The sequence below is a fragment of the Cetorhinus maximus genome, chromosome 10 (assembly GCF_964194155.1).
Source record: "Cetorhinus maximus chromosome 10, sCetMax3.hap1.1, whole genome shotgun sequence".
Lineage (NCBI taxonomy): Eukaryota > Metazoa > Chordata > Chondrichthyes > Lamniformes > Cetorhinidae > Cetorhinus > Cetorhinus maximus.
In genome coordinates, this window is record NC_135888.1 from 9,888,688 (window position 1) to 9,913,568 (window position 24,881).

Here is a 24,881-nt window from a genome sequence, read left to right on the forward strand (position 1 = left end):
TCTCTGTCATTCTAATTTCTTCAGTCTCTCTCTCCCTCTGCCTCTTTTTCCTACATACGCACGCACTGTGTCGCTCACTTTCTGTTCATTCTTGCACAAGGAACAAACTTGCATTGTGACCATCATACCTTGAGGACAACATAAAGTGCTGTCCAACCACTGAACCATCAGTCTTGTTTTGCAGCCAAACATGGGAGTTTATTTGTTGCCTCCAAGTCCCACAAACACAAAGTGAGATAAATAAATGGTTAATGGATTCCTGGAGTTGGTTGAGGGGTGATTATTGACCAGGGCGCTGAGAGAATGCTGTACTCTGAAAAGTGCTGTGAGATTTTTCACATCGATCGGAACAGACAAGTGGATGGCTGGTTTCATGGCTCATTTTGAAATGCCACACTCCATCAGCGCCAAGCTCCCACTGTACTTCAGTAAAAGGGCACCTTGGATTATATACTGTGCTCAAGTTCCCAGTGTAGGACCCGGAATCGGAATGCTGATAGGCTGAGATGACGTAGGGTGGGAGGTGTCTTGTCTGGAACATAAACAGTTGAGTGGAATGTCCTGTTTCTAAGTTGTGTACCTTCTATTTTCTGAATCATAGGTGAAGGTGATCCCATCCGAATCCATTTGTTGCTGCACCTCCATATCTTTGTCCAGCTCTTTTTTATTCTACCCCTCCTGTTCGGAATTGTCTCCTTCTCTCTATCCCCGTCTCTAAGGGCTGCACCGTTTCTGTGCTGCTAATGCTCTTAAACTCATTATGTGTTATTCAGTAAGGAGCACCAATGCATCAGTGTTGATTTTGTACAAGGGCTTCACGTTACTCAAGTGAAACACTGGTGGAATTAAGTCCCAGCAATGCCAGTCCCCCTCACCAGAAGTAGGAGCCTCCCCCGTCGCTTCTGTGCAGACAGTCTGACACAATTTAAGTGCATTCGGCCACTTAACTGGCCAGCATCGGGCTTCTTGTGAGATCAAGGACTGCGGAGGGTGGAAATCCCGCCCCCCCCGAGAGCTGCCGGCCAATCAGATGCTGCAGCTCTCCACTGCCAGCAAGGGCTGCTGCTGATATTGCTCTGGGGCTTATGCAGAGGATCAACACTGGATCCCTCAATACAGCTGAGTAGGGCAGAGTGGGGGTCTTGCGGAGAGGGTCCCGGGGCGGGGTGGGGGCAGATTCGAATGTAAGGTCATATGGGGGTGACTTATAGTGGGCCCCCTCCTTCTCGATGGCAGGCCCCTTCGATTGGCACTGAGTGTCTGTTGACGGTCTCCACACCCCACCACCACCCCCCAAATGAGCCTGAAGGTCTTTGGGAGTCACGGGAAACTTGTGTAAGTCCTGTTAAACCCATGGGCCATCACTAAATTCCAGTAGGCTCACAGATAAGTGGCTCCTTTATGGGCCTATCTGGCCACCCCCCGGCCAGCTGGTGGGATTGCCTGGCTCTAGAATTGGCACTTGCCTGGAATGAGACAATGCCTTCACACTGTTTTGGCTTCACATGAAGCCTTATAACTGCAGGCAATCCTTGACATTTGAATTTTGAAGCTGGTTCGATGTCAACATTTCACTGATTCCTGCTGGGGAGAGGTTCTTCAGCAGCGAGGGAGGTTGAAAACAAGTATTAGCAAGCTATTCAGTAATGGATGCTGGTCTTGGCTAAAACTCCTCCTGTGCTTGCCACACGCACACTTTTATTATTCTTTCATGGGATATAGGATGCGGGCGTTGCTAGCTAGGCCACCATTTATTGCCCATCCCTAATTGAAAAGGCGGTGGTGAGCTGCTGTCCTGAGCCTCTGCAGTCCATGTGGTGATGGTACACCCACAGTGTTGTTAGGGAGGGAGGCTTGATCCAGTGCCAGTGAAGGAACAGCGATAGATTTCCAAGTCAGGATGGTGTGTATCTTGGAGGAGAATTTGCAGGTGGCGGTGTTCCCATGCATTTGCTGCCCTTGTCCTTCTAGATGGTCGAGGTCGTGAGTTTGGAAGGTGTGGTCGAAAGAGACTTGCCAAGTTGCTGCAGTGTGTCTTGCGGATGGCACACACTGCTGCCACTGGGCAATGGTGGTGGAGGGAATGAAGGTTTACAGCTGTGGAGGGGGTGCCAACCAAGTGGGCTCCTTTTTCCTACATGTTGTCAAGTTTCTTGAGTATTGTTGGAGCTGCACTCATCCAGGCGAGTGGAGAGTATTCCATCACAATCCTGACTTGTGCCTTACAGATTGTGGACGGGCTTTTGAGAGTCAGGAGGTATTATGGCTGCAACCGATGTTAATTGCTGCACAAACCAAATCCCAGAGGGAAATTTGGCTTATGGGCCCATACGGTGCTACACCTCACCTTCAGATCAACAGCCCAACAGCTCAAATGATTGTAGCCAACCTAAGCTGTCCACGGTAACTCTCAAATACCTTTCTTTCCCTTTCATCTCAGGCTCCATTGTTTTCACACCTCTTTAAAACTCAAATCCTTCCAAATATAAGATCCTTTGTGTTTCCATCTTGTCTTTGCTTTTGGGTCAATAAAATATAATACCCCCTTTCTATTTACCTGTGGAATTCCTGCAAGATGCAAGCATGTTTCTTTGTGCCTCTAACTCCCCTTTGATATTCAAACAAACTCTCCACTTATCTAAAAATGCAAATATTAGATCCAACCTGTTTACTTGCACCTCAAACCGAACACCTCTAACTTTTTCATGTTCCAAACCCCCCCAGACAACCTGTTAGTCTCTGCCTATCTTAATTAAATCATACACATGCACACGCACAGTCTTTTCACAGAATAACACACTATGCCCCAAAAACATTTTTAAAAGCATCTATTTCTCATAGAGATGAGTTACTCCTTGCAGAATTCCCAGTCTCTGACCTGCTTTTATAGTCACAGTATTTATACATGGCTGGTCCAGTTGAATTTCTGATCAATGGTAATCCCCAGGATGTTGATAGTGGGGGGATTCAGCGATGGTATTGCCATTGAATGTCAAGGGGTGATGGTTAGATTCTCTCTTGTCGGAGATGGCTATCGCATTACATTAATGTGGTGTGAATGTTACTTGCCACTTATCAGCCTAAGTCTGAATGGTGTCTAGGTCTTGCTGCATATTGGCATGGACTGCTTCATATCTGAGAAGTCACAAATCGTACTGAGCACTATGCAATCATCAGTGGACATTCACATTTCTCATTTCTAGGAACTGTAACTGTATAGATATCAAGTGTGAGAACTGGTTTGGTGGCAAATCTGAAATTCCTTCAAGCATTAAATTTAAACAGCTGTAAAACAGTCACTCCTTTCTTTCCTTAAAAAATTAGTTGATATTTAAGTATGTTTACACAGAACTCTTATTTCTCTGGACATAGAGTGGTGTGATTGGGTAGCCTAAATCTACAAATAGTATATACTATAGCTGCACTACTAATGGATTAAACATCTGCTATGCATTCTGTGCTGTAATTACAGTCCTCTACTAAAAGGAACTGCACCTTCATTTGACATTGGCAGTGCTGGAGTCAGTGGCTCTAAACTAAACTGAACAAAATCTACACAGTAATTGGCACTGATGGATGTGGTCGTGAACTTTTGTTTGAGTAGCTGAAATATGGTGGCGCTCTGAGTGTATATGGATGAAATGACGTGGAACTGACTGAAATGATGTCAAATGTTTAGGACTAGGGAAATTATTTATGATCCAATGAAATAGTTTTGATTATTTTATTTCTCTTTCAAATTTCCTTCCTTGTCATCTGATGGGACTGACTCATCCTGGGGTAATGATACAGTGGGTCCAGGCTGTGGTAGATGTCTAAGCTAGAACATAAGCATCAGAAACCAGCTCATTGATGAGGTACTTCATAGCTGAGCCTAACATTCACGCATACGTTTGCCATTGGAGTTGACTTATGTTGCTATCCAGAGCAAGAGTTCTGCCTATAAACCAAGGGGACTGAGTGCTCCACTACTGTCTAATTCACATCACCCAGTTCAGCATAGAATGAGGAACAGACCTGGACCTCCTCAATCCGTGTGGTTCTGCTGTACACTGGCTAATGCATTATGCACCAAGCCATAAGGCAGGACCTTGAGCAGATCTCTGTGACGAAGCACTTGAATTGTCTGAATGGTCAGTAATGCACAATGAAAAACCACAATTCTATGAGCAGTCTAGTAAATCAAGAGGTTTTGCACAAGTGTTTAAGCTGCTGAATTGATTGTACTTTCTTTCAGTTGGTGTGGACAGTGGTAGCAAAAGCACAGTATTGCCTATCCCTAGATTCCCTGAGAAGATGATGGTGGACTATCATCTTGAACCCATGCATCCTTGTTTTGCTGGTGCTCCCACTGTCTCCGATCAACCCAAAGCTCCGATCCTGTCACGTTACAACAAATGTTCTGCTGTGACACTTCTTGAGATGGAAGTCCTAAGATAATCAGTTGTCTGACTTTAACTGTAGCATTGGACATGATGGAATCTTTATTATGCCCATACTAATTAGGTACATCGTTTATAATGGTTATACAGTGAGCAAGAGGTATTTAAGGAGAGGCTAGATAAGCACATGAGGCAGAAAGGAATAGAAGGATATACTGTTAGGGTTAGATGAAGAGGGAAGGAAGGAGGCTTGTGTAGGTCATGAGGCTTGTATAGACCAGTTGGATTGAATGGCCTGTTTCTGTTTGTAGATTCTACGTAATCAATATACCAAATTGGACTGTGTGGAATTTATTATAGAGTATAGCTATAAACAGCAGGAAAGCATGTTAACACCACATAGGTGAAGTTTAAAGGGCTGTAGAATGAACCCACATGGTGAAGCAGGTAGTGGATATACTGCACACGGCTTTCTCTGAAAGAAACCCTACAGGAAGCTACATTCTTGTTGCCCCTAATCTCACCGGGAAAGTTGTCATTTTTATAGTAATCTGAGGATGCATTTCAAAATATTTTTTCTGGACTTCACAATGTTTGGTACTGATTTTGAGTAAGCGAGAGAACGTGCATGTATGTGTCAGAAGGGGATTATGGAATCTGCTTACGGGTCCAACTTGCATTTGGTATGAGCCAGACTAACCTGCTTTATTTAAACACACTCCTCCACTGCTGTAGTAAGAAGATCTGACTGATTTGTGTGTAGTGTGTGCTCACTTTATTCTGGCATGGATCTTTCAGCAGTACTTGCCATTACTCAAACTTACCCATAGTTACCACATCCTTCATGAAGCATTAATAAAAAAAACTTCTGGCAATTTTTTACTGCTTCCTAATGGATATATGTCGGACAAAAAAAAACTTTGAATGTCTCACTTAATTCCATGTGCCCATTTCAGAGTTTATATTTAATAAGAGTCATTATTAATGCAGTAGAAGGTGCTTGTAATTTTGAGCTGCTCCTGTTACTCATTTTGTTTAGCCTTTTAAAATTTTACATGTTTTTATTCTGTGTTTTTATTTGAACAAAACGCTTTGTAAATTCTATTTTTTCCACTTATTTTCATTTTTCAAACCTTTCCTGATTTTTCTCTCCCTCCGTATTGCCTCTGAGCTACCTAGGAAGGCCAGAGAAGTTAACGGACTAAGGCACTAGTTGTCAGGACAGAATAGAAGCTACAGACGGAGTGGGGGCTGCCCAAGTCAAAGGAAGATGACTGGTGAAAATGTAGTGAGGTTGCTGATGATTTTTTTAAAAAGTTACATCTTTAAATTCATGGGCAGGCCAAGATCACTTTTGTGGAAGGTGAAAGACTTTGGGTTGATGTTGACTAAAAATATTGGAGCCAGTGGGACACATCATCGAAAGAATTATTTTCACTTGGCCTAACTATGTAAACATTTCACTCTTTACAAGTGCAACTTCCCCATAGTCTAGGAACAAGAAAAGCAAGCTGGAAATAAAACACACACATTTAAACAATTTATTTTTAACCAAATGGGTGGCTCACATTCGCCATCAGTTTAGCATCTTGGCTGCATTTAATTCCAGTAGCCTGGACTTGATAGATTGCTTAGCTTCTGAAATGCACCAGTCTGCCATTCTAAGCCAGCGCCAGTGAGGCTAATTGAGACAGTACTTCACAGTTATGTTGTCTTCTCCTATAAACTAACAGCTCCTCCTGTCTTCTGAAACAAGTACCCATGTACTATTTAGTTTAAACGTCCCGGCTATGTCAGCAGCCTTCCCATCCATTTGAACCTTGACAGCCACTTCTTGCTTCTGCCAAGCAGTTAGGTTGATCAGTTCCTTCCTCCCTTCCTACGCAGATAAGAAATCACTAACCACTTGCCATTCTTCCCAGACGTGGTTCGCTGCCTTTGTTACTCATTTGACTTGTCCCTGTTTGGCTGTCTGACTAGACACTAAGAAAGAAAGGCAGGTGATGGGTGTGAAATAAGAAGGGGAATGAATACAAGCATATTGGCTCATTTATAACAACAGTTGTAGATCTTGTCAGCTCAGTTGCTATCCTGTTGTAAAACAGAACTAGCATGGTTCAACACCTGATTCATAAATAAACACCCCTTGACTCCATCGTGAATGCAATGCATACTACTGTTTTATGTGATTTTTATATATTGTGAAAGTGAAGCTGCTTTGATCATTTCAAAAACATGTTGATTATGCACTTGTTTAGCGACAGAAAAAGAGTGCTACCAACGCACCAAGACTAGCTCTAGAATAGCTTCAAAAAAATGAACTGGGTTTCCAATGGCAGATTGTGAAGGATTTGCTTTTCCTGCTCACGGGACAAGCTCCACAATTTTGTTTGATGGCTCACATCAATCACATTTGAGGTTCTAAATCAACACAGCAAAAGTAAAAGGAAATAAAACCCTTGTATTTACACAGCACTCCATCACAGCTCTAAAATGTGGCTAGGGGCTTCCCACATAATGAATGGTTTGGAGATTCAGTGACCTGGGTTGCTGCCTTTAACTGAGCCAAAAAAGCAGATGAGGTGTGACATGGGAAAGGACAGGGACTTGTGGGGTTTAATGTGTTTGGCTGTTTTACCCATCTGGAAATGCAGTATCACGGTCAAAACCCTGCAACCGAGTGTCACTGCTATGGTGCTACAGTGCTGGGAATGTTTAAATACTTGTGGCTTGAGTCAGTTAAATATGTTACTGGAGAAGAGAAAAGAAGGTCAATTGTGAGCTCGAATCCTCAAAACACTATTAAGTTGTCATGTGTTGACATCGGTTTTATTTCCCTGTTTGCAATGCAACAGTTCCCTCAGGATTTTCAATGTGGAATCCCCTAGCTGCTGAGTCTAACTCTCCCCAGGTGATTTCCCCGAAAGGTTGGAGTTTGTTCCTGTCTTTACAGAGAGTGAGGGCTTGTCAAACTCCTGCGATATGTGGCCAATCCCTGGATCCCATTGCCATCTCATCGACAAGCCATCTCGGACACCTCAATGCAAAACAGGGTATGGTATTGGAGTGAAATCATTCCATACTGAGTTACAGGACCTACCTCCTCTTTGACAGCAGCCTAACAAGGCCAGCAGGACCAAGGTCTGCACTTCTTTTTCACCAGGTCAGGAGTCTAAAATTGGGCAGGTGGTAGCCATAGCAATGAATTTTGTTCTGTAAACATTCACTGCACTTTCCAGGACCTTGCAGACAGAAGTGAGATGGTTTAGTGGTGACAGAGGGAGGAATGTTGGCCAAGACTCCAGTTTAAACTCATACAAATTAACATGTAATATGTTCTTGTGCTTTTTTTTGATTGGAAACCCATGCTGGGCTTGAAACCAACCAAGCAACTGAAGTAAAAAATCCACAGTAAAGTATAATTTGTAATTCAGTGTAAATTTCCCCAAGGAAACAATTGTTCATGACAGTGAGTTTCAAGCTAAATAAACAATGACTCTTTGGAACAACATGGTCAACTCCTAGTTCCTGACCAGCTCTTGTATGGAATGCTTTGCTGGAATGAACAAACAGCTCATAAGCAGCAACATCATTAACAGGACTTTTAGAAATATGCAATGAGAGTTGAAAGCTACATTACTTTTGCATATTTTTCATACACGCCGACATGACTAGGGTTGCAAACTCTGGCTGGACATATTCTAAGAGATGTTGGCGGAAGTGATGTCACAGAAAGCCAGCACGCGTGGGTGAATTTCTTCACTGGCTCAATTTCTCATACGCCCCACCATCTCACCCCGCTCCCCTTGGCCGCTCTCCAAGATTCAGTTTTTCATGTATTTCTCTTTTTAATTGTTCCTTTCTCTTCCCCCACAACAACCGCCTCGGGATCTTTTAAATGTTTAGTTCCAGAACAAGTCGTCCCAAGAATAGATGAGAACAAATAAAACAACACCCATGTTAAAAATTGGCAACGCTCCTGTCCACTGTCTCCTTTGGTGTTAAAGTAATGCGTTTGAAATCTTAACAACTGATACAGGTGCAGGAAAGGCCCAGGCTTCAAACAGGGCCTAGGCCATCATCTCCTGCTCGGTCGCTGCCATTCCACCATGGTCCTAGTGCCCGACATGTTACTGAGTTGAACATTTTTTCAACAAAGCGAATATGACTTTGCAAAGAGAAGGTTGCTAAATCAGCAGCTTTGCTGGTTACACTGTCTTAAGGCAAGTGACCCTTTTGGGCATTTTTTAATCAAGTCAATTTTTCTAGCCCAGCAGCAAAGTGGGCAGCGGCTCTCCCCCTTACCTCTCGTCTCAGGTCTTCCTTTCAGCCTCGAGTAAAGCTTTCTAGACTGGCTATTGGTACTATACAGTCTCCAGGCGTAGCCAATTGAAAGCCCAGACAGTTGCCCCTCGCCGGATTGCTCATTCTTTTACCTCCTGGCTCCTCCTTGGTTCTCCCAGTCTCTCTCTCTCTCGAGGTTGATGCGAGGCTCAGGCAGCACCAGCGGGGAAAAGAAATAGGCAGCGGCGGCAGCAACATTCGTGAGCGCAGTGCGTGTGCGCAGTCCCGTTGCTTATGTCCTATGTCATCAGGGTGCACCTGCACGGCTGCTGCAAACATAATCGTTATTTGTTCGCGAGCGGGTTGTGGCCGGGGCCTACGGAATTCACAGAATGGAATCTCAAAATTATCCTTTTAGAATCTCCGGGATTGCTCTTAATAGCTGCTTTGGGAGATTGGCGAATCTGGTAAGGCTCCTGGCCGTTCTGGGAGGGTTGGCAACCCAAGCAGCTGACCGTGTTTCTTGTCAATTTCGACTATTGTTAGTTTCACAGGGAGCAGGAACTACCTGTGCTTTGCAATTGACTTTTCGGAACTTAGCACGAGAAGGAGGAATATGTTCAGCTCAACTCCCGCCCCACATTTCACGGGCTGGAGTAATAGAAGTTTCCACTCCTGGTTCAGTCTTAACTTCACCAATCAGTCCCCTTAGTTTGGTGAGTTTAAAGCGCTTGGGCTGAGATTTCCTTTCAAGCTTTGTCGGAGGAAGGGAGAGATGGGAGTGAGGATGGTGTGAAGAGGAGATGCATCTGTGTTCGGGAGATTGGAAGTTTTACATCACAGAGTCACAGAATCACAGAGTGCAGAAGAGGCCCTTCAGCCCATCGAGTCTGCACTGACACGTGAGAAACACCTGACCTACCTACCCCTAATCCCATTTACCAGCACTTGGCTCATAGCCTTGAATGTTATGACGTGCCAAGTGCTCATCCAGGTACTGTTACATGTGTCACTGTTGGTGGATACTCAGAGCCTGCCCTGTTGCATATGGTGAAATTGCATTTTGTGTGTGTGGGGAAAATCTAGGCTTTTGCCTTTATGGGAATTCTCAGCTTTTCCGTGCACAGTACCATGTGTATTGATGCTTTGTGTATGGGATTTTGCAGGTTTTAGGCGTGGACATATGAGTTTATATATGGATGGATCTGGTTGAATTTTCTGTGCTTGCACTTCTGTGAAACAGAAATTTCACAGTTTCACCGCAAGTATATGCTTCCCCACTCCAAAGCATTGGATGACCCGGTATTATTAAACGGTGCAGGATTGTCAAAAGAGACATCGGACTAAATGTGCTCAATCATCCACCAAAAACTGCCCAACACAATTCGAAGAGGCAAGACATTTGGAATATTTTTTTATGACTAGTGTTTTCTAAATAAACTACAACAATGGGCTCATTTTGTTAAAACACAATGCAGTTTCAATTCCTAAGACCATGGGCTTTGGTACCCATTTTCTGGTAACAAATTTGGGTGAACAAATTCCATTCTGACTTTGTCCAGTGCTCTGCTTTCCAGCATAAATTCCAAATGCTGCCCAGAAATGTGGTCTGTCACCTCCTCTTGTTTCTGTTACGCGAAACCTGGTCAAACCAAATAGGGACACTAACCTTCAAAAAGCAAAGTACACATTTGCACCTTCCTTTTTTTCTTTTTATTCATTCATGGGATGTGGGTGTCACTGACTAGGTCAGCATTTATTGTCCACCCCTAAATGCCCTTGTTCAGAGGGCATTTAAGCGTCAACCACATTGCTGTGGGTCTGGAGTCACATGTAGGTCAGGCCAGGTAAGGACGGCAGATTTCCTTCCCTAAAGGACATTAGTGAACCAGATGGGATTTTACAACAATCAATTCATGGTCATCATCAGACTTTTCATTCCAGATTTTTATTGAATTCAAATTCTGCCATCAACCACCTCCCAGTACCTCGTATGTCCTTACTAGGTATCTGTATCCCCTGTCCCACCAGATAGGGAAGGAACACTTGAACATTTATTTCTTTGCAATTTAACTGGAATTAATAGGATTATTTTACTGTGTGTGGTGCTTTATGTAGATGCCGCCTGAGCTTTAAGCTTTGATCAAAGTTATGATGTGATTCATTATTAAACTAATTATATTCTGTGCTGTATTTTTCATTCAGGATTGTCTTCATTTTCCTGAGACATGTTATCTGTACCTCTGCAAACAATTCATTCTTGTCTTAAACTCTACAAAGCATGCTGCAGTTCACTTACCGGATGGTGTATTTGCGGTCGGCATGTTAGAAGGAACTGCTGGCATGGTTGGCAATAAATTCAACGCCAATTGGCGCCTGTCCTGATGGTTCTGATCTCGTTGGATCTCATTAGTTGTAATTAGGTTGATTTTGCGTTTCTGTGGTGGCGGCTGTACTGGCTTGGCAGCTGGTAACAGCTGGCACCTTGCCTCCAGCTGTGCAATAAGATAGGTCTGGTTATTTGCCAGTGATGCCAAGTGTTGATACTTGTGCTCTAGGTCCCTGTAGCGGTTCGAAAGCTGCATCATCTCTGCTGTCTGGTTGAGAATCTTGTTCTCAAGCTGGGAAACTTCAAGGGCATTGTCCCGCTTGCGAATGATCTCGTGTAAGAGCTGCATGTACAGCTGTGTGACTCGTGAGTTCATGTTCCGACTCTCCTTCCGCAGAAGCTTCACTTCGTTAACAACCCCGCCATCGACCTCCACAAGCTGCTGCAAGTTTTCAATCTGCCTTTTCTGTTTCAGCAGTTCATTGTTGAGCATCTCCAGCTCTTGCTTATTGACCCTGCTCTCTACAACCGATTCAGGTTTTGAGTTCACACAAATGGCACCCGTCACCTTCTGCTGGGGCACAATGAAGGTATATGAGCACTTGTTTTCCATTGACACTGTGGCGCGTTTGTACCTGTGTGTGTAGATGAACTGCTTCTCGTTTTCCTCATTAGCCTGAAATTCCTCCACGTTGTCAACACTGACTGTGAGCTTGACCAGTGTAAACAAGACTATAAGAGTCAGTTTCTCCATGGTGTTTCTATAGGTGCACATCCTCTGTTAGGGAGACAGAGTAACGATAATTAATAACATAATTCTGAAATGGCATAATTGAAAAGAGAACATGAATAAAATATTAAAGGGAAACTCTTGAAAAGAATTTTGTGGGTTAGTGCTGTGCAGTCATTCTTCCTTTACAATGTTCTTGTACAATTTAACAAGTGCCTTTGTTTAATGGAAACGATCTTTACCCAACTATAAATTCATTGTCTACAAATGCAGACAGGTGTAGCTCGAGTTTAATGTTCACCAAAAGGCTGCACCATGTCTATTAACATTGACCGGACCCAGCTGTGATCACCCCTCTCTCTCACAGAGACTTGTTTTGTTTGTTTGCTATAAATTCACGTTGGTTGTCAATTTGCTCTTCAGCTCAGTACAGGTCAGCCAGGCCCACATTTATCTCCATCATACAAAGAGATACAAACTTCTGTACCTCGCGCTTGGTACAGATCTTGACTGGAAATTGAGAAATCCACATCAAGCTGGTGAGGACCACGATCCAAATTTCCAACCAAATTTAACTTGGGACCAGCTGTCAGTGTTTGCATTTAATCTGGGGCATCCTGACTTAATTCTGCCCATGGGGACTGACGGTATTAACAGGCTGCTGCTCACAGTCATCTGTTACTACATATGGCCTCATTAATCTTCATTTATACACAAAGACTTGTATAATTGGATACTGTTGGATAATCCTAATCCTTTTAGTAACATAGTTGTGAAATATATAGCTAGTAATATGCTTTGAAAATTATCTTCATTTATTAGCATTTCAATAAGCTAATCTTAAAACTACATAAACAGTAGTACATGCCAGTCTTCCCTCTAGAAATTTGCCTGTAAAGCATTTCCTTGTAAATATTTTAAAAATTCATTCATGGGATGTGGGCTTTGCTGGCTCGGCCAGCATTTATTGCCCATCCCTAGTTGCCCTTGAGAAGGTGGTGGTGAGCTGCCTTCTTGAACCGCTGCAGCCTCTGTAGTGTAGGTACACCCACAGTGCTGTTAGGAAGGGAGTTCCAGGATTTTGACCCAGTGACAGTGAAGGAACGGTGATATATTTCCAAGTCAGGATGGTGAGTGACTTGGAGGGGAACTTCCAGGTGGTGGGGTTCCCATCTATCTGCTGCCCTTGAGCTTCTGGATGGTAGTGGTCATGGGTTTGGAAGGTGCTGTCTAAGGAGTCTTGGTGAATTCCTGCATTATAAGCGATGCCTGTCCAGACTGCTCATGGTACCTCACCTTGAAGATAGCTGAAGTTCCAATGTGAGTTTTGCTTTAACTTCTTTTACACAATTTTAAAATGAAGCAGAAATTGTTTAAGTCTTGCTGTGTTGAACCTTGTTGAGCACCTTTTAACCCTTAGGTCATGAAGCAGATTGGTGAGAACACAACCACTGGGGCCTCTTCCTGTCAATATTCTGTTCCATTGTCTAAATTATTTTATCATCCTTCCCCAGTGTTATCTCAGCAACCTTTTCTTGCTATCTTTGCTTTTCTGAACCATGACCTTACCCACGAATGTCTTTGAGATCACAAGATAAGATCTGCAAGCATACAGTTTAAACCCATTCTGCCTAAACGGAATTGTTCTATATTAAAGACAATGCTAAAACATATCTATATTCTTACCGATACTAATCTGCCACTTTTGTATCATGTCTCTGGGACATAGCTGCAAGTCTAGCGCATTCTTTCACTGTACTGTACTGTGCACCAGAGGATAAATTTAGCGAAATTATGATATATGTGCCATTGGTCATGAATACTCCATCATTTTCTCATTTTAAATGATTAGTAACCTTTTAGAGCCCAGTCATGCAAAGAGGGCAAATGTAATTGGCGATAAGCTGAGTTGACAGGACACAGAGATCTACATGCAGTTACAGAAGAGCTGCTATTATGTACGAGGACTGCTGCCCCCAGCTCCATTTTGTCGATGATTCTGACTGTCGGTATATGTGCTCATGTCTCTTTTGCATGCGGTTAGCTCCCTAGAACCCTGTAGTCACAAAGAGATCATTTCCACAGCTTTTGTATGATGAAAACTCGGGTGTGTGGTCCCCCTGCTTCCATGTGTCTTTAGCATTGCTTGCCCACCATACTGACAATCTGCTAAAAGGAGATTGTGTCGTATTGTGCTAAGGTATCGGCCGTAAGAGCAGAGAAATGTTTAGATTAGTCGGTGAAAGGTTATGCAACTGATAGAAATCATCGTTACCAGATGTTCAATTGAAGTTGTACTCTGGTTAATTAAGCGACTTTTCCTTTTGATTGGTTCTTAAAACTCAGCAAGCAACTAAGTTGCTTTGGAGAGTGTAGCAGTTGCACTAATTAGTCTGAGGTAGAAACCTAATGGAGAGACATGTTGTAATTAGCTTGGAGTCTCAGGGAACGAGTGGTGGAGAAATACAAAGCTTTTTTTAGAAAAGAATGCCTATGTCAAATATATCTGTGTCTTTCTGTTTGCTTTTTGGAATAGTTCATTAAAGGTTATTTTATGGCAGTGATTGTCTCTGAGGGGTGTCTGTTATAAAGAACAGTGTGAGTCAGTGTAATTCCTCCCTTAGTGCCATTAAACACAAATGCGTTTATATTAAAAAAAAGCGGAAAGCTTAATAAATCCCAGACCCCCAGAAACGTTGTACAATTTTTAGTGTGAATTCCAGTCTTTGAATTAGCTTGTGGGAACATATGATCAATCCTTGTGCAGACGGAGCACCTGCTCATGGAAAAATATGATCCCTGAGATGCGTGAACTTTCGAAAGAGTCAGGGGTGTGGAGTTTTTAATGGAAGTGACAATGGGCAATGTTTGTGGAAAGGGAATGTGTGTTCTGTACTGAATTCTTTGTACATTCTACAGTGTTTGCTCCATTGGAATGGGAGTGGAAATGGACATGACCCCAAATTGGAGTCCTACCAATCTTGGGAGGACTCCGTTAAACTGAGCCAGTTCCAGTTCTGTTAGTCGATTTCATATTACAGAGGGTTCTTCTGAAAAACAAGCAACCGTCGTGTTCATACAGCTGAAATATTGCAGTCTTATATTCTTCATTCCCTCTCTCCTGTGTTTAAAAACAGTGCAACTGCACATGCACTTTTTAATTTGCTCATGCACACCTACAGCGCTGTTAAGGAATAAAGTTTAGGAGTAAATTCCCATGAATGAATTTTTAAAAATTAAATCAATGCTCCTGTTGTCTTGACTTCGGTCTCATGTCAGCATTTCGGTTCAGGGAGGTTGGAATCTCCTTCCTCCGTTCACAGTTAATGAGGGGAAATATCGCGTCAAAATTACATTTTTTTTCTGTAGCAATTATGTGATATTTTGCTATGAGTAGCTTCTTAGGAATGCCTTGTTAATACTCATGTAGCATGCAATATATGAACTTTTGTATCTTAGAGTTTACATATCTATTTTTCGCATGTGAAGCTTCATATATTGAGGGCACGATGTCATTCCTGTTATGGCGCTAGATGATGTTTGCATTTTGTAACTAGCGTTTTTCAGTATAGCACCCAGACAGAATTTGCATACACTGGTGTCGTGGAAAATGGAGACAACCACACTCCCCTTTTTAAATTCGGTTTTTTGTTTACGTGTCCTGTTTGGTTCTCGGTGAGCAGGTTGATATTGGTGCTGGGGAACACTGTGCTCCGCTTTTGTTAGGCAGCGTCAGCATCAAGCACTCCTGGGACAGATACAGAATGCGAACGTGTAGACTGAGGTTCCCTCTCCCCTCCTGCGTTAGAGGCCTGGATTTTGCCAGGGCTGACTGTCAACATTCACTGCCCTGCCATTACCCGACTGAAACTGACTGTAACTTCAGGATATTGCAGGCACACGCAGCTGCGGGCAGTCTGTCGCTCAGGGCTCTGACACAGAGTGCAATACCCCCCAACACCACCACCCTCCCCCCCCACAACACCACACCATCCCCCAACCACCTCCCACCTCGCTGACATTCACTGAAATCAGCAAGAATTACAACATGGCCATATGAAACACCTTAAAATATATATATATATACACCTCGTTCAATCAGATATAATTCATAGGAGCATAAGAGTAGGCCATTCAACCCATCAAGTCTGCTCCGCCATTCAATATGATCATGGCTGATCCACTTCAATGCTTTTTCCCCCCACACTACCCCCATGCCCCTTTATGTCATTAACATTTAGAAATCTGTCAACTTTAAAAATACTGAATGACTGAGCCTCCGCTGCCTTCTGCAGAGGGAATTCCAAAGATTCACAACCCTCTGAATAAAAAAATTCTCCTCATCTCGGTCCTAAGTGGCTTCCCCCTTATTTTGAAATTGTGTCCTGTGGTTCTAGACCCCTCCACCCCTAACCAGGGGAAACATCTTACCTGCATCCACCCTGTCTATCCCTTTAGGTATTTGTGGGTTTCAATGAGATCACCTCTCTTTCTTCAAAACTCTGGAGAATACGGTTTCTGCAATCTCTCTTCTTTGGACAGTCCCGCCATCCTGGGAACAAGTCTGGTGAACCTTGGTTGCGTTCCCTCTATGGCACTAATATCCTTCCTAAGTTAAGGGGACCAAAACTGCACACAGTACCCCAGGTGCGGTCTAACCAAAGTTCTCTACAATTGAAGCAAGATTTTGCTACGCCTGTACTCAAGACCTCTTGCAATAAAGCCAACATATCATTAGCCTAATTGCCTGCTGCACCTGCATGTTAGCTTTCAGTGACTTATTGATGAGGACGCCCAGGTCCTTTTGTACATCTACACTTTCTCATCTCTTACCATTTAAGAAATACCCTGCGCATCTGTTCCTCCTGCCAAAGTGGATAACCTCACATTTTTCCACATTATATTCTATCTGCCATGTCCTTGCCCACTCACTAAGTCTGTCCAAATTCTCTTGCAGCCAATTTGCATCTTCCTCACAACATACATTCCCACCGAGCTTTGTGTTATCCGCAAACTTGGAAATATTACATTTGGTCCCCAACATCCAGACCATTGATATAGATTGTGAACAGCTGAGGCCCTGCGTACTGATCCCTGTGGTACCCCGCTAGTCACAGCTTGCCAGCATGAGCACGACCTGTTTGTTATTGGGTTTTTCATGGAATGTGATTAATAAAATTTGCCAAACAATAGAACTGGCCTTGAAAAACATTATATTTGTGGGGTGCTGTAAAATTATTAATTAGATTTTTTTATGTTCAATTTTTAAAATTTTTAACAAGCTTTTTGCAAAATATGTTAATTTCTTCCTACACCTTACATGTATGGTCCAATCTTTAACCTAGTCTATGTAATATAAAAATTGAAAGTGATTTTATTTTGCCGCTTTGTGTTCCCTGTGAAAATCCTTTAATGGGATTGGCTACTTGGATAGCTTGATGTTATCACTCCAGCTCCACAGGGGAAATTCCACAGTAAGGTATCGCTGCTTGGCGATAGAGGTGAAATTCTCACCGGATCTCGCCAGATTTCTCAGCGAGAGTTACTTCAAGGCCAGCGGAGAGTACCTTCACTTTGCCGCTAACTGGAAGCTCTGGGCCAGAGTGCCTTACCCTGATCTCAGAGGACCACCACCATGTCTCCTTTCTCACTGGATCTGGTAAACTATCTGGGTGAGAGTGTAGTTTGGTAAGGACTGTGAGGCAGAGCAGATTACAGCACGTTTCTTTCACTACTGCGATCTAGGTTGGATTCCAGCCCAGACTGTGAGGAAATGACTCAGGCGATCTCAACAAGGTACCTAATACCCACAGCACAAAGGTCACTATAAAGTGACACAGGCTGCAGAAAGATTTGGACAGGTTAGGAGAATGGGCAAAGAAGTGGCAGATGGAATACAACATGGGGAAGTGTGAGGTCATGCACTTTGGTAGGAAGAATAGAGGCATAGACTATTTTCTAAACGGGGAGCGAATTCAGAAATCTGGAGTGCAAAGGGACTTGGGAGTCCTAGTCCAGGATTCTCTTAAGGTTAACTTGCGGGTTGAGTCAGTAGTTAGGAAGGCAAACGCAATGTTGCCGTTGGTTGGTACTAAGACAATGTAGGGGTGCTGTAAAAGTAATTTCTACCTGTACTCCTGCAGCGTTTGAAACTGGCAGTAGGTGTCCAGCAGTCCCATCCCTCAGCTTGATGAGCACAAGCATTCAGTCAACGCTATGAATGAAAATAGCGCCAGTTTGTGTTGCGTCGTTGGCAATGCTGAACTGCAGAGCAGCCTCCATTAGTAATGCCCACAAATTAATTTTATTTGGAGCTTGGCACCTTGAAGAGAGAGATGAGATGTTCATCCCATCAGTCCAGGATTCAAACACAGAATTCCAGAGACGAGGGGACTGCAAAGCGTCCAGTCAGCCCGCCACATTCCCTAGGATGTTTTCTTATTGATGCACTTTGACCCGAAGGAGCTATTAATGTAACCGTAGCCACTGTGGTGGTTGTGCTACGCTGCCTTCTTTGCTTTTTCTTTAAATGATGAGGAGCATTCTTGCCAACCTGGCTATAGCTACATTTATAAAATGCCTTTCATCACATCAGGGCATTCCAAAGCACTTCACAGACAATGAAGCACTTTCTGAAGTGCAGTGACTATCATACTGTAAGTAATTATGAGAGCCAATTTACTCGCAGCAAATAAGAATGCAATATATGTCCGAAAGGTCTGGTTTACCCGAGGGATAAACATCAACTAGGAGCTTGGAGAAATGGTGCCATTAGATCTTTTATACCCACTGAGAGGGCAGATAGGACCTCGGTTTTATAAGCTCAGTCACTATTATGCAGGCAATGGTGGCAACTGATTTACACACTTCGAGGTCCCACAAATAGAAAATTGATGAATGACCAGGTTGTCTGTTTCATTTTGGTGGTGTTAGCTGAGGGAGAAATGTTTGCAAGGAATTCAGGTCTATTTGAATTAAGTAGACCAAAGGACAACCATTCCACTCAACAAGATAGCATGACTTCACACATCCAGCTGCTGTTTTGCCAGCATAAGTGCTTATTTAAAAAATTGTTGGTTATTGGTAAGGCAACATTTATTGCTCGTTGACTATTTCCTTGAGAGCACCAAGAACCGATGTGGAACTGCAGACGGGTGCAGGGCAGGCCAGGTAAGTGTGCCAAGAACCCTTCGTGAAGGACATCAGTGAAATGGGTATTCCATGAAAAGCTGACTTTCATAGTCTTTTTTAAATTGGTGCCAGTCCACGGATTTCCTTCAATTCATCAATGGTTTCATGTAGCTGATTCAGAGATTGAGTATGAGTTGCCATTCTAGGTTTTAGCCTTTCTTCCCCCCTTTCTTATGCCCATTTCTGCCCATCCCTTCCTCTGCAAGGCTCTGGAACACCTCTGTTGCCTGGTATCTCGGTTCCCCTCTCTCACAAATCCAAATCCTTTCAGTCTGGGTTCTGCCCTGCCCATGACATGAAGGCCTTGTCAAATACAGTAGTGATGCCCCATGTAACTGACAGCATGGGCACATTATCACTCTTTATGCTTCTTAATCTCTGTTCAATGTTTGACACAGTCGGTCGCACTAACCTCACCCAACTCTACCCTTATCACCCTCGTCCCCAATTCCATCAACGTTGTTGTCTCTCACCTTCAACGAATGAATCTCCTCCAATACCACTCTCCTGATTCTGGGCTGGATAACGTTAGTGACCTGTTTGAGCCAAAACTGAGCTTTAACCACGTATCCATCTCAAAAACCAGTTTCACTTTGAGTCTGCCTGAAATTCACCTCGTCCCCTCTGCTACCAGAACCATTGTCTACAGTTTTGTTACCCTTAAGCTTGATTTATTCTTCGTGTTATCCTCCCTAGCTACAGCATGTAGCTGTAGAACAGTGGTAATGTTAACTTGACTAATAATCTAGAGGTCAAGACTAAAGCTCTAGAGATATGAGTTCAAATCCCACCACTGCAGTTTGGGGAAAGTTAAATTAAATTAATTAATGAATATGGTCTCATTTAATAATGATCATGAAACTACCAGATTGTTGTAAAAACCTAACTGGCTCACTATTGTCCATCAGAGGATGAAATCTGGCGTCCTTGGGTCTGGTCTACATGTGACTCCAGATCCACACCAATGCACTTGGACTCTTAACTGCCCTCTGAAATGGCTTAATAAGCCACTCAGTTGATATCAAATTGCAACAGGAATAAACACTATGGATTTTCTACACCACATAGACAGCAGCCATTCAAGTAGGCGGCTCACCACCATCTTCTCAAAGGCAAATAGGAGCGGGCAATAAATGCTGGCTTTGTCGGTTAAGCCTCATATCCCAAGAATGAATTTTTTAAAAGAACTTCAGTTTGTCCAAAAACTCCTTTGCCTGTGCCCAGTTCTGCCTAAATCTCAATCACCCATTCTCTATTGACTCTTTGGGCCTGATTTTAACCCTGTGCCAGTGGCTAGGTTTAGAAATAGAAGTTAAAATCTTGCCCCTTAGCTCAACCTCGTCTATAAATATTTCTGTGACCTCACCTACCTTGATCACCTAGCCCATTTCACTGGCATCCTTCCACCTTATCCCCCAGTCCATATTCTTCAATTCACTGACTCTGTTCTCATGTCACCCCTCCCTCCCTCCATTCCATCTTCAGTTGCCCAAGCTTCAACTGCCTCAGCCCTACTGTTTGGAATGACCTCCATAAATCCCTCCACCTCATTACCTCTCTTCCAACTATTAAAACTAACCAGTGGGAGCATCATTTTGGTCATCTCTCCAAACACTCCCATAGCTGCGGGATATCCATTTTCTCCTTTGTGAAGCACAATGGGATGTTTTCTAAGTTAATGGCAGTACATAAATGCAAGTTGTTATTGTTCAACTCCTGAAATTAAATCTCCACTGGGGCCCAGAATAAACTTACTTTGCATCAATATGACGGCAACATTATTGCTCCCAGGGGTGGAATCGTCCATTGGTGGGAAGGGTCTCGCCTGTCAGCTTGAGAGCTGGCATGAGATCCCGCGCTGCCTCCTCTTCGGAAGGCCTACTGGATCTAATGCTAATCGGGCAGATTCAGGGATACCAGCGAGCCTTCCTCCAGAATCAAGTACCTGGAGGCAGGAGTCCTGCCTGCCAAGAGCTGCTGGCCAGTCAGAGACTGGCCGGTCCTGTGATCAACAGCGCCACAGAGGAGGATGTGGCTGGTGTCAGAACAGCACCCGCCGGAGTCCCAGCACCCAGAAGAAAGGTTAAGTAATGGAGCGGAGGATGCGAGGGTCGTGGGGAGATGGGGTCAGTGGGGGGGGGGCGGGTTTGGAAGCAAGGGCAGGGGAGTGGCTGTCAGCGGCCACCCCCCTGCTCCATGTCCATGCCCTTGATCATGCACAGATTTAGTGCAGATTGAGGGACCCCCCCCCCACCCACCCAGCTGACATGCAGCCCGCAGTTTAACCAGTTGTGCAGGCCGCGTGTCAGCAGGTCAGCCTGAAGCTGAGAAAATTGCAGTGGAGGCAGAAGAAGAGGCCCTCAAATAGCCATCAATTGGCCATTGGCTATTTAGTGCACTTATGGGTCTCAGGTGGAGGCGGGATGGGAAGGTCGACCAGGGGTTTTCCCCGCCCACACTTCGGGTGGAGGCAGGGAGGCATTGGGCCATCGGTCCCGACATTAACCCACCGAATTTTCAGGCCCCCCCTGGCCTCCTTTCTTGTCTCCAGTGGGGGCAGAAGATTGAATTCTAGAATAGGAGAGGCAAAATACATGTTCAACTTGTGTGTGACTAACCCCTTAAATATCTCCCTTCAATGGTTTGGGGGCTGTTTTTTTTTCCGAAAACCTTGAGTTAAAATTTAGGCCTAATGATATCTAGCAGTTTTTGGGGCGTTGCCTGGTAACTATTTTTTGTGGAACATTGCTGTGTGTTATGAACACATTGTATCAAGGGAAATGTAATTAGTGAACAAGAAACTGCTTATTTCCACTTTGAAAAAAAGCACAATAAATCAATGGGTGACATTGAGGTTTCCTGGAAAGGACTTGGTACCTGGCAATATTTTGTCCATTTTGAATTCAGTCATCTTTTGGTCTACGGCCTGTGTACTTTGGAAAATAATTCTGAAGAATTGTTGGCAGGTTTTCAGCCGTTAGTTGATTGTCTTGCCTCCTTGTTTGTAACTGAGTCTCTTCTGGATAAAGAAATTAATTGGCATCCTACAAGATGGAACATTGAAACTAGAATTCCAGCTCAAACAGAACCAAGCCACAATTGGTGCCTTGGACACGGTAGGAATTTTGCTTCAAAATAGTTTGTAACTCTGCTTATTCTGCACTTTTACATAGCCTAAACCTGGCAGAGTTGGCAAATGAAAAGGATCTTGAATTTACATCATTATCTAGTTTCTCTTCCACCTGCCCCCCCACCCCCCGGACTATCAGCCGCACAGCCGTCTGCAATACCTGAGCTTCTCCAACCCTGGCCTCTTGAGCATTGCTGATTTTAATCACTCCTCTATTGGCGGCCTTGCCTTCAGCTGCATTGAACCCAAGCTCTGGAAGGCCCTCCCTAAATCCTTCCACCTCCCTTTCCTCCTATAAGATGCTCCTTAAAACCTACCCCTTTGACCAAGCTTTTGAGCATCTTCCTCAATATCTCCTCGTGTGACTCCGTGTCAAATTTTGCTTTCTAATATTCTTGTGAAGGGCCTTGGAATGCTTTCTTATGTTAAAGGTGCTATATAAATACTAAATATTGTTGCAAGCCTCAGTTACATGTTGTGCATGCTGCCTTGTATGTGCATCGTGACAAAGTATTACCAGTCCGAATCACCTGGTGTGGGCTTGCTGGCAATCAGCTCCCTTTGAATTAACGTTTTGTAAAGCATCCATCTGGGTGTCTTGAATTTCCTTCATTGCTTGCCTCGTCTCCCTATTTTCTGCCGCTGATACCTCAGGAATCATTTGCTACCGTGTAGCTGCGATCAGATAGTGGGGGATGGAAGAGTGCAGTACGTAGCAGACTAGCCTGGTCTCTAGAAATCTCCATGATCTCATCATAGCTCTGTGTCATTTGATGAACAATACTCTTGAAGTAATCTTATTGTAAGAGTTGAGCCAACTGTGTCAGACTTCTTTGCACTCTCGAGTTGGCATGTCCCAGCATAATGTAATAGTCCAAATGAGAAACGAGACTTTCACCCAATAGTGGCCAACAGTCTTAAAGCAGCTTTGCTGCTGTTTGACTTGAATCCGAGGCCATCTGTTGCCTGGAGGGCAGGTGCTGTGCTGCCTGTGCTACTTGGACGCACCCTGTCCAGCTGTACATCTAATCCAGTTTCATGTATAGGTGAGTGCTCTAAGGTGGAATTGGTTGAGCTGTTTCCTTTCTTTCTTTATGACGTTTGTTCGTTAGAAGCAACAGGACAACTGCCTCCTCTTCCCCTACCACTGCGGAGTGATACTTCCAATGACTCCCTGCAGTGGTCAGTGTGTGCATGGTACACTATTTCAGGCTCTGCATATGTTCTTGTATAGACTGGTGCCAATAACATTTGCTGTTATCTAAATGGGGAAGAACCTGAATTGGATCAAGTCGAGCATGATTCAGTGTTTCCTTTCAAAAAGTCAACAGGATCAACAAAACCAAAACCAGAGTGCATGGGAAGTTTGTAATAAAAGAAAGGGAGAGAGGTGCTGACATCTGTTAAAGTGTTGCACTGGCGAGTCTGCTAAGATGAAGACCCGATGTAATGTAAACAGAGTTTTGTTCAAGGTTCCAACTTATTTTCCTTTTTGTTCAAGTACATAATGTTGCATTGAATAGTTAGGGCCTATTGCAAATGATAGAATTATGCTGTGGGCAATATGACGTGTTGGAATTTAAAACTGGAGTCTTTTTAAGGAACTGATTCACTGTCTAGCTACAAGAATTTGGATAAGTAAATGCAGGCCTCCCAGAAGGGTCTTGTTAAAGCTTCTGCTTGTCAATTAAAGGAGATACACTGGACATTGCATCGACTGTCACTGGAACAATGGATTTTTTAAAAAACAGTTTATCAGTTGTTAGCCAAGTAAATTTTTAGCTGTTCTCATTGGTACTGATGGTCTTTTTAAAAAAAATACAAACTTATGTCATTCTGAAAACTGTCTCTTTGGCAGCACCATGTGCACTAACAGCTAACATTGCAATAAAATTTGATGACCTAAATTGCAACCCGTACACTAGCAGTACCGCTTCTGCTGAGTGCTAGCATAGGAAGGTTTCTGGAACATCATAAACACTTTGCACCCTGTAACCAAGCAAAAGGAAATTGAATATCCAAGGCACTCTACAATCCAGTCCCACCGATTTGTGCGTTTACCGCAGAACAGTTCTTAAAACTTTCTGACCACTTCAATGTGAAGTTGCTGCAGCCGTTGCATTCGGACGTGGCTGTAAGTAGGTAACGCTGGTAACTTGATCTGCCTTAAAATGCTTAAGCATTTAGCTTGGCTGTGACAATAAGGTTAAGGATTTTTTTTTCTCTCTTGCTGTGATATCAGATTTTGAACAAAGACCCAGGCCCAGCACTGCCCACCCCACACAACCTCCCCATTGGATATTGTTCTGCTGGTGCGGGGGGAGGGGGGCTGGGGGGGTGGTGGTTACCTGGGTCTGAGATAACTGGTGTACGCTCTTTGTTTTTCTTTCAGTTCAGCAGCAGCACTCGATCGAGTTTGCCAAGATTTTTCTCAACGTCAGCCTGCTTGTGGAAACTGTGTCTCATGTAGTGAAACCACCAATTTAACTCCTAATGTACACAAGGAAAATAGGGGGAAGAAAATGTTTTTTCTCTTCTCTATTGTTATTTGTTTGATACTATCTTGTCCGATGTGGTTCACTTCCCCCACCTTCTCCCTCTCCACCTCCTCCTGCCTCCTCCCTTTCTTCCCCTGCACACAGCGACCATGGAGAAAGAAACTTTTGTCTCATTCAAAGCCTGAACACCAAGGTTTTGTCAGGAGAGTCTGCCAACCCAAGAGACTGCGTCCTAAGAGTGATCAGCTAGCTGGGCATTCTTGACATTCTTGGGCACCTCATTAAAGTCTGCTGTCACAGGCAAGTGCTGATCAGTGGGAAAGGACTTGGAACGCAC

At 43.7% G+C, this 24,881-nt stretch overlaps 2 protein-coding genes across 6 annotated transcripts in view; one reads left to right on the plus strand and one right to left on the minus strand.

Moving 5' to 3' along the window:
* The window catches only part of LOC144685438 (ras-specific guanine nucleotide-releasing factor RalGPS1-like), a 911,907-nt gene that overhangs the window by 350,929 nt on the left and 536,097 nt on the right, over window positions 1-24,881 (plus strand). The window lies entirely within an intron of this gene.
* angptl2b (angiopoietin-like 2b) overlaps window positions 1-24,881 on the minus strand; it is a 48,674-nt gene that overhangs the window by 21,679 nt on the left and 2,114 nt on the right. The window contains exons 1-2 of one of the 2 annotated variants that reach the window (XM_078549932.1): window positions 14,702-14,751; window positions 10,966-11,773 (exon numbers count right to left, since the gene is read on the minus strand). In XM_078549932.1, the coding sequence (XP_078406058.1) occupies window positions 10,966-11,770 (805 nt within the window). In that variant the 5' untranslated portion in view covers window positions 11,771-11,773; window positions 14,702-14,751. Of the gene's footprint in view, window positions 1-10,965; window positions 11,774-14,701; window positions 14,752-24,881 lie in introns of those variants that run through there. The other variant, XM_078549933.1, reaches the window with a different exon arrangement.